At 43.4% G+C, this 9,293-nt stretch overlaps 2 protein-coding genes across 7 annotated transcripts in view; one reads left to right on the top strand and one right to left on the bottom strand.

Moving 5' to 3' along the window:
- Window positions 1–3,338, top strand: part of LOC106567364 (uncharacterized) — a 32,232-nt gene extending 28,894 nt beyond the window's left edge. For 5 of the 6 annotated variants that reach the window (XM_014136517.3, XM_014136518.3, XM_014136519.3 and 2 more), the window contains 3 exons: window positions 217–298; window positions 519–855; window positions 1,253–3,338. In XM_014136517.3, coding sequence (XP_013991992.3) covers window positions 217–298; window positions 519–855; window positions 1,253–2,842 — 2,009 coding nt within the window. In that variant the 3' untranslated portion in view covers window positions 2,843–3,338. The other variant, XM_045693367.2, reaches the window with a different exon arrangement.
- Window positions 1–9,293, bottom strand: part of LOC106567362 (uncharacterized) — an 85,971-nt gene that overhangs the window by 67,781 nt on the left and 8,897 nt on the right. Inside the window, exons 9-10 of the mRNA XM_014136516.3 lie at window positions 8,861–9,069; window positions 8,180–8,324 (exon numbers count right to left, since the gene is read on the bottom strand). Of these exons, the coding sequence (XP_013991991.2) occupies window positions 8,180–8,324; window positions 8,861–9,069 (354 nt within the window). The remainder of the gene's footprint in view (window positions 1–8,179; window positions 8,325–8,860; window positions 9,070–9,293) is intronic.

The raw sequence follows: 9,293 nt of genomic DNA, 5'->3' as shown, positions 1-9,293 counted from the left end.
CACTTATGGAATCATGTAGAAACCAAAAAAGTGTTTGAAGAATCGAAAATATATTTTGATTTGTCTAAGTAGCCACCCTTTGCCTTGACAGCTTTGCACACTTTTCAGCTCTCATTTGACATCCTATTCAACATGCTCCTATGAACCTCACGTTGGTGCTCATGGGTCTTTTTACGTGGAAATTACCTCTAACATGCTACTGTATTTGATTTACAGCCATCCAAGTGCAGCCAATCCAGAAGAATGTAGGAGTCAATACAAGGTTTACGGAGGACATACCACACAGGGAAGTGAACCGGTATAAACTTACATTTTACTTTAAGTAGCCCGTGGGGAACTATTCTTAATTAATTGGCTAATGATTTAGGCCACCTGTCCTCCTAATCTATGAGTGACTGTTCAATTGAAAATTGTCATGCAACTATGCTTAATTACTTTTGAACGGTCTCACTGTCTGGCCTGCTTGCGAAGCCCAATCTGTAGTAACCTATGATTAAAAAAAATGTATCTTCTTCCAGGTTAAACTCTGTCACGGTGTACATGGCGAGGAAGTATGTGGTCTACGAAGACTGCCTCCTTCCGTTGTTCAAGACTTGTCCAGTCTGTCGCGGCTCCTGCAACATCGACAAGTTCATCCAAGACACCCTGCTCACCATCAACCGGTTCTGCAACCACTGTGACCACCGGAGCCAATGGAAGAGCCAGCCCTTTAACCTCCCAGCTGAATACCTGTCCTCCTCAGCAGCCAAAGTATCAACGGGCACAACTGATGCTCCTACTGGCACGTCAACTGGTACATCCACTGATGCTCAGACTGGCACCTCAACTGGCACCTTCAATGCTCAGACCTTGAAGGTAGCCTTTATAATTTTTCACTGATCAATGTTTACAATGCATGAATGCAAATTCACACAAGCCATAAAAACAACAAACTTTTTAATGGGGAGGTGTTAGTCAAGTAAACCAGTAGCCACAATTGTCATCAGCTATGGCTATGATTTGTAAACTAAGTGAAATCAGAAGGTTTAGCAGTATTTTTGTCCATAGTCAAAATAGGTTGAGATGCATCCATAGAATATTACATATTTAGAAAGATTCTGGGGGGTTTGATGTCCCTTTCTCATATGCATTGTGTTTCTCTAGCCAAAAGTTATGTGGAACTATTGGTATAAGAGTGCCAATTGTAAGTACATTGAAGACTTATTACTGATTCGTTGTAGCTTTTGCTCATTATTGTTCATTGTCCTTGCAGACTGCGGAGGAAAGTGGTCTTCTGTTGGAGAGTAACGATGGTGATATCTGCAACAAAGGTCTGGAGGACATTCAAACCCTGGTGTTTGAGACGACTCTTTGTTTGGATGACGAAGTTCACAACGACAAAGCCATTAAGAAGAAACGTCAGTCATTAGAGGAACAAAAAGAGGTGGGGGAGGAAGAAATGGAGGGGGAGGAAGAAATGGAGGGGGAGGAAGAAATGGAGGGGGAGGAGGAGACAAGGGAGGAGGAGAGCTCTGATAGGGAGTGGGAACCGGAGGTGGAGTTAGGTGAACTTCTAGCCTCAGATTCTGAAGGGGATTCCCCGGCGCTATGCCCGGATTGCGGCACGTTCACCAAAGGCTCCAAGGCTCACGTCTGCGAGCATGTGAAGCCGTTCGTCTGCCAGGACTGTGGTAAGCGGTTCGTTAACGAGGTCTCTCTTAACATTCACAGAAGAATCCACAAGCCAGGCTATGTGCATGAGTGCAAGTACTGCCTCAAGCCGCTTCAGAGCAGGCCGGAGAAACTAAGGCACGAGGAGAGCCACCCGCGTGTGGAAAAGCCCTACGAATGCCCTGACTGCCCCAAACGATTTAGCGACATTAAAGCCCGAGACAGCCACATTCAAGGTCACAGAGGGCCCACACAGCACATTTGCAACATCTGTAAAATGGAGTTCAACAAAAAACACATCCTGGAAAGACACATGCTAGTCCATAGCGGGGACAAGTCCTACACATGCCTCGAGTGTCAGCGCTCCTTCAACCAAGCGAGCCATCTCAAGTCCCACTTGCGCCTCCACACCGGCGAGCGCCCGTACAAGTGCCAGCAATGTGACAAGTCCTTCAACCACAACGTGAGTCTGAAAAGCCACGTCCAGCGCTACCACCCAGGCCTTGGCTACGGGACCAAGGAGAAGGAAGAGGGACAGGAGCTCATCTCAAACTCAGCGACTCAGACTGAACAACAGGTAATGATAGAGGAGAGTCGAGAGCCAAACGCAGAGACTGGGCAGAAGAGAGTGAAGAGGGCACTCAGGGCAGGGAGGAAGAGGAAACGACAGACCTTTGACCCTGAGGAGTTTGGAGAGAGTAACAACAGTGACTCAGAATTCAACCCAGAAGAGGAGGAGAGCGGGAGCAACAGTGACTCTGACTTCAACCCAGAGGAAGAAGAGAGTGGGAGCAAAAGGAGGAGTACAGGTAGACCAATAGGCAGACCAAAAGGAAGACCAGGGACCACCAGAAAGATCTATGCAGGAACTGTTGGTAAAGAGCTTGATGGATCGAACCTGAATGAACACAAATCTGCAAAACAGTGGGATCAGGAGGAAGCGAGGCGGAGCGACCCAGAGGTGGTGGGGGAGAGAGGGAGCAAAAGGAAAGCCACAAGCAGAGGAAGGGGGAGAGGCAGGGGAAGACCAAAAACCATTAGAGAGATGCATGAGGGAACTACTTGCGAAGAGCTTGTTGGATCTAACCTGAATGAACAAGTACCATCAATAGAGACTGCTCTTTCTGAACTTTTAGAGAGTTGTTGGTCAATTCAAAATGTAGATGAGGCTTTTGACCCGATGCCAAATTAACTGTTAGTTACTGAAAAGTTGTCCAGTGTTTTCTGTTTTTCTATATTTTGTATACATTGAAGAAAAATGCTGTTATGAAGGGACACAAATGTTCAAGATTCCATTCTAAAGGCGGTTCAACAAGGAAACTAATGTGCCTCCCAAATGGTACCCTATTCCCTGTGTAGTGCACTAATTTGCATTGCAGAGTCTACATTGCACTGCAGACTTACATTAAGCCCTGGCCATCAGCCTGCCGCCTGATTCCTAATGTTCAACATTTGTGTTCTAACAATCTTGACATAAGTTAATGTCTAGATGATCAGTTATGATCATTTAAGAAAAGAGTTCAATAACTACTACTGCAGACAATGGAAAGTGCCTCCTATACTTAACCTTTTATCAAAGACTAACTTGGATTGCAATTTATATATTTTGCCGACACAATTGTAAAACTGTTCTATATAGCATGTTTATTTTACTTATATTTTATTAAATGTAAATGATATTACTGCTACCTTTTCCAAAATGTTTGCAGCCCAAAATCGAGACATTCTTATACTAGGGCCGGCACAATCTAACCGACGGTTATTTTTTAACATTTATTCAAGCCTTATTTTACCAGGTAAGTTGACTGAGAACACATTCTCATTTACAGCAATGACCTGGGGAATAGTTACAGGGGAGAGGAGGGGGATGAATGAGCCAATTGTAAGCTGGGGATGATTAGGTGACCATGATAGTATGAGGGCCAGATTGGGAATTTAGCCAGGACACCAGGGTTAAAACCCCTACTCTTACTATAAGTGCCATGGGATCTTTAGTGACCACAGAATCAGGACACCCGTTTAACGTCCCATCCGGAATACGGCACCCTCCACAGGGCAATGTTGATTGCTCCCAAGTGGCGCAGCGGTCTAAGGCACTGCAACTCCGTGCAAGAGGCGTCACTACAGTCCCTGGTTCAAATCCAGGCTGAATCACATCCGGCCGTGATTGGTATTCCCAAAGGGCGGTGCACAATTGTCCCAGCGTCGTCTGGGTTTGGCTGTTATTGTAAATAATTTGTTCTTAACAGACTTGCCTAAATGGTAAAATGAATCAAATAAACAAACGTCGCCAATCACTGCCCCTGGGGCATTGGGATATTTTTTTTTAGACCAGAGGAAAGGGTGCCTCCAACACCACTTAACAGCATCTGGTCTCCCATCCAGGGACCGACCAGGACCAACCCTGCTTAGCTTCAGAGGCAAGCCAGCAGTGGCATTTTTATATTAGTTTTTTTCCATTTTTATTTGTTTTTATTTAGTTTCAGTCGTATAAAAATATTGTTTTTATATGATTTAGTTTCAGTTTTAGTGTTGGGGGCAGAAAGCATGCGTGGAAGGCAGGAGCCATTTGGATGTTATAGTTAGTTTTTTGGTATGTCACTTCTTTGAACTGAGAGGCAGTAATACATAAGGTGATGATGGGTCATTGGTTATGTTAGCCCTTTTCATGACTCCAATGCCACAATGGAGTCATTTCATGTCCCTTTTGAGGTGCAGGTTCGAAAGTGAGCCGGTACAGTCCGTTGAAGCAACATTTTTCTTATTATTACCTTTTATTTAACTAGGCTAGTCAGAACAAATTATTTTTACAATCACGGCCTCGCGGGGAATTGTGGGTAAACTGCCATGTTCAGGGGTAAACTGCCATGTTTACCTTGTCAGCTCGGAGATTCGATCCAGCAACCTTTCGGTTACTGGCCCAACGCTCTAACCACCAGGCTTCCTGCCACCCCAAAATGCTGTTATGAAGGGCCTCAAGCCAGGTTACAAGTGTCTCAATCGCCAAATCCCATTACACTTTCTGGTGTTTTTCTATCGGATGTCTTTTTTCATTCCTCAAGTGGCTGGTGTGCTGTTGGATGCTGGAATTATTTTAGTGGATGAACGTGCGCAGGTCGTGTACAACGCCTTTGAAGTGACTTGTTTGACAATAAGATTAAAATGGTTCTGCTCACCAGTATGCCACATATTAAAAAGGTATTAGATTTTAAAAGTCAAGACAAATCTTTGCTAAATGGAGGTCCTATACTGGCAAGAAATTAAAACAGCACAGTAAAGGCTCTATCGTCGTCTGGAGTTAAGGCGGCGCTAGTGTCAAACGCAGGTTAGTTTGCAATTTCCTCATTTAAAAAATTAGCGCACTGGTATTTTCCATCCCTAACATGCTGACCACACTGCTCGCGTTGCAAAATAAATGTACACATACATGTTATTCAATCATTGCTCGCGCGCTTATGTGTAGCCAGGCGTTAAAATAGAACTTGGTTCTATTTGTGACACGCTGTAAGTCCAGCCTCTCCCATCTCCTCATTGGTTTTTAGGAGCATATATCCACGTGGGTGATTGAAAGATGAACAGAGGTCCACACTCCAGTCCAGTTGGTGGTGGTAATGCACCTTAAAGTTGGTTGCCAACCGCCATATTAAGTCCAAAGAAGAAGCCTGAAGGAGGAGAGATTACTAGAAACTAACTTGGTTTACCCTTTTATCTGTGGATGACTTGTCGAGTGGACATTCAATACCTTGTGAATTTCATGTAAAATAACCCAATGTTTATATCCCAGGACAAATTAACTAGCAACAGCAAGCTATCTAGCTTAATTGCCATAATTGTTTCATGCTTTTTCAACATGTCCCAAAATTAATATAGTTAGTTCAGAGTTTGTTTTGATATTTCAACCTGTGTGTCCTGATCGTGTCTGGTGTGGGTGGACAAAATCAACACGCGCGCTGTACATGCTGACCACACCACAAGCGTTGCAAAATAAATGTACACACATGTTATTCAATCATTGCACCCACACCGCTCGGGCACGTCTGCATAGCCAGGCGCTAAAATAGAACTTGATTCTATTTGTGACGCTTGCAAGTTCATTTTGATATTTCAACCTGAGTGTCCTTGATCGCGTCTGGTGTGGGTGGACAAAATCAACATGCGAGTGGTCTGGTCAGCATGTAACGCCAGGTTCAGAAATGTACCCGTTTTATATCCGCACGCTTGTGCTCAGATGGGAGGGGTGGAAATATTTTAGGTGTGTCCTTAACATGATTCGCAGCACTGTTAGGGATATTTAAGACCAACCAAAAGCTGGTTTTAGTAGTAACACAGTTGGTTATGGCATGAATGTTGACAGCGGAAACTCAGCAAATACAGCCGTAACACACACTGCCCATATGAGCATGGAAAATGAATAGCCTAAAGTGCTTTTGGTGCCTGTATACTTAGTATTTAGAAACATGTTTTTTCCCATTTTGTTTTTTGGAGGGTAAAAACCAAGCACAGCCTCCCCTCTCAATGAAGGCTTTTTTTGTCCTGCCCAATGCAATAGCGTAGTCAAGACTGTCAATAAAGGATTTGGCTCCTGAGACTGATTGGAAATAACTCTTAATCACCAAAGCTATTAAAATATAAAGTTTGAGAGGAGTAAGACTGAGCTGACACATGTTGGCTGTGTGTCCATGCCCATAATGAAATGAGAGATGAACATTGGTGAATACCAGTGAACCTGGTATTTAGTTATCTGTAACAATTGCTTGTTTTCCATTTCATATGTTCAAAACCCTTTGGCCTACTATAACGAAGGCTGGTTCAACAGCAATGCCCGTCTTATCTTGGCGATTTAATGACATCATTACATGTATTTATTGCTGTTTAAAAAGCAACTGCTTGTTTTTCATTTAATTGTATTACAACCAATCTTATTAGAATGATACAACGTCCATAGAGTGCATGCAATGCAACTTCTGGAGATGTGTGAATGCGATGTGATCTGTAAGATGGTTCCAAATATGTTCATAAAACATATGCCTATTTGGGAGCAGTAGAACGGTGAGTGGACATTCATTCCCTTTCTCTTTAAATTGGATTTTTGTCCAGCTACTGTGAAAAGTTTAGATATGCCTAAAATCGTCCTTTGTTTTAATATTATATGCCCACAGAGAGAAATGATGGTGCCTGTAAGTGTGACAATCAAATACATACATACATACATACATACATACAGCCCTTTTTTTAACAGATCATCTATATGGGACTATCCAAATAGTGTGACCGAATCAAGTTAGCTACCTAGAATTAATTTTCTCCCCATTAGCTAGTTAGTGATTGTGATGCACAAGCTAGGCCTTTTGAAACATCCTGGCTGCATTTACCCACCACATTCAGTAGCTTGAAAACCCCCAAAAAGCTTGAAAAACTTAGATTTTTGCTAAAGATAATTCATGATGGTTTTTATTTTAGTTAGTTTCAGTATGGTACATTAATTATTTTATTTCAGTTTAAATGGTTTTTCATGATTCGTTTCAGTTGACTATAAAAACCTTGGAAGTCAGGACGGCCAGGCATTTGTGCGTTTTAGTAAGTTTCTGCGGTAACATGGACTCTTAACAACGTGATGAAACTTTGTTGTTCCTTGCTGTAACAAGCAAGGTGTTTTAACACAGGGGTTTTCAAACTTTTTAATGTCATGGACCCACAAATATTATGAGCCCCTGGGCGAGGACCCCTACTAAAATGTTTCATATTTTCACAAGCTGACTATGTTCCTGAGAGCCGTGGAATTACTAACAGTGATAACTTATATTTTACACATTTTGCCATGAAGAAAGTTTTTCTGTTTTAATGCAAATTTCCTGCTTTTCTTCACATTTTGCCATGGCTTATACCATGTTCATATGCTATCTGAGCATGGCCAGCTCTAGCCTTTTGGGTCCCTAAGTAAGTTTTGGTTGGAGGCCTTCCCACCTGCCACCAGAAATAATAATAATAATAGGTTGGGGGCCCGTGCCCTGAGTGCCCGTCAGTAATGAGGCCCTGACTACCACTGGTTTACAGTGAGACAGGCAGGTGCAAAGGCTATTTGCATATTGATGGAAAATATGATTGTCATTGGGGTTGGATAGGAAAGCTGGGAAGATTGATCAAGATTTGACCAAACATGTTCTGTAGGTATAATTAAACCAATATTTAATTTAGTGAAAAATGGGTAAATTATTATTTCTCTAACTTTTCCACAGACACACAAAGGTGCAGAAGCAGCACACGCAACACCCTTTTTTTGGCTATTCAAACAGTTATTACAGAGACTGTGGCCATTTTGCTGGCAAATTACTGATCCAAAATGACATGACCGTCACAGCCCTATCACATACCTTACTATACAAACAGCTAAAAGTAGACTGCAATATTGACATGATCATACACAGTGATCACTCCTACTCTGAGACGCTTTATAAATAAATGCCCCGGGCCCCTGCTGTGAAATGTTCAGTCACATTGCAGATTGAACATGTCCCCAACTGCCACTGACCTGCTCATGAAAGCCTGCTGGTGTAAGTCTTGGGCTTTCCTGACATTCACAGTGGCCTGGACCCAGGTGTGTAGAACTCTCCTCTTCGCTGCCCTTCTCTCACTCTCCACATACTGACCCAGTAGCTGTCTCAGCTCACACATCCCTTTGGAGAAACCAGTGTTAGTTTCATCAGCTGCTGTACAATAATGAATTGACTGCACAGGGCATTTAATGTGGCAATGCCAAGTTCTGTTCCAAGTGTATATTTTGCTTACATGAAGTGTATTGCATGTTTGAAAAGTGGAGTTGCTGTAAAACTATCCCCCCTTGTACAGCGGCTGATACAACACACTCAGTGTTTCTCAACCCATTCCTGGGGGGCACCCAGTGGTTACAGTTTTGTTCTAGCCAAGCCCTAACAGAACAACGGATCAAGGGCTTGGTGGTTAGTGGGTCAGTTGACTCCGGTGTGTTGGGGCTGGGCTAGAACAAGTGTGCATTCATTCTCCCCGGAAACGAGTAGGAAAAATGGGTGTATTCAGAGAAATGTAAACGCTTTTGTTGAAATAGAGTGAAGAGCTGACCAGATTCCCTATTATATACAGACATTAATTATTCCTACTCAATACATTTCTATTTAAATGCTCTGGAAAGTTAAATCCCCCTGAACAGGCCCCTGGATTATTAAGTGAGACCCACTGTGGGTATGATCTCTCCAGCGCTGCAGACTCTCTCTGGCCCCCAGTGCCAGTCTCTCCTGGCCTCTCCTGCGGAACTCCAGGCTGCGGGTGGCAGACCCCCTCCAGTGGGCCAGGGTTTGGCCAAGCAGCCTCTGGTGGAGGTGGGCCCGGGCTAGAGCGCTCATCTCCCTCTGGGAGTGGACACATTGCTCCCACGCCGTAAACACCCTACACAAACACGTAGGGAAGGGAAAGAAGGGATTTGGTACTGGTCAGGAGAAATCCTATTAAGAGGAAAATCGGGTGATAAGTAATGTGCACACATCCAACAAAATCCCACATAGGAGAAGTGAAACTTAAACAAAATGCCCTTTGCGGTCAAAACGTTGCTAATGAAACTACAGGAGCATCTAGAGCAGTGCCTGTATTTCTCTTAATCCCCTATACCTTTG

This window comes from Salmo salar, chromosome 13 (assembly GCF_965601325.2).
Source record: "Salmo salar chromosome 13, fSalSal1, whole genome shotgun sequence".
In the NCBI taxonomy this organism is placed as follows: domain Eukaryota; kingdom Metazoa; phylum Chordata; class Actinopteri; order Salmoniformes; family Salmonidae; genus Salmo; species Salmo salar.
The sequence above is the reverse complement of the archived record's forward strand: the minus strand, read 5'-3'. Positions and strand labels throughout refer to the sequence as shown.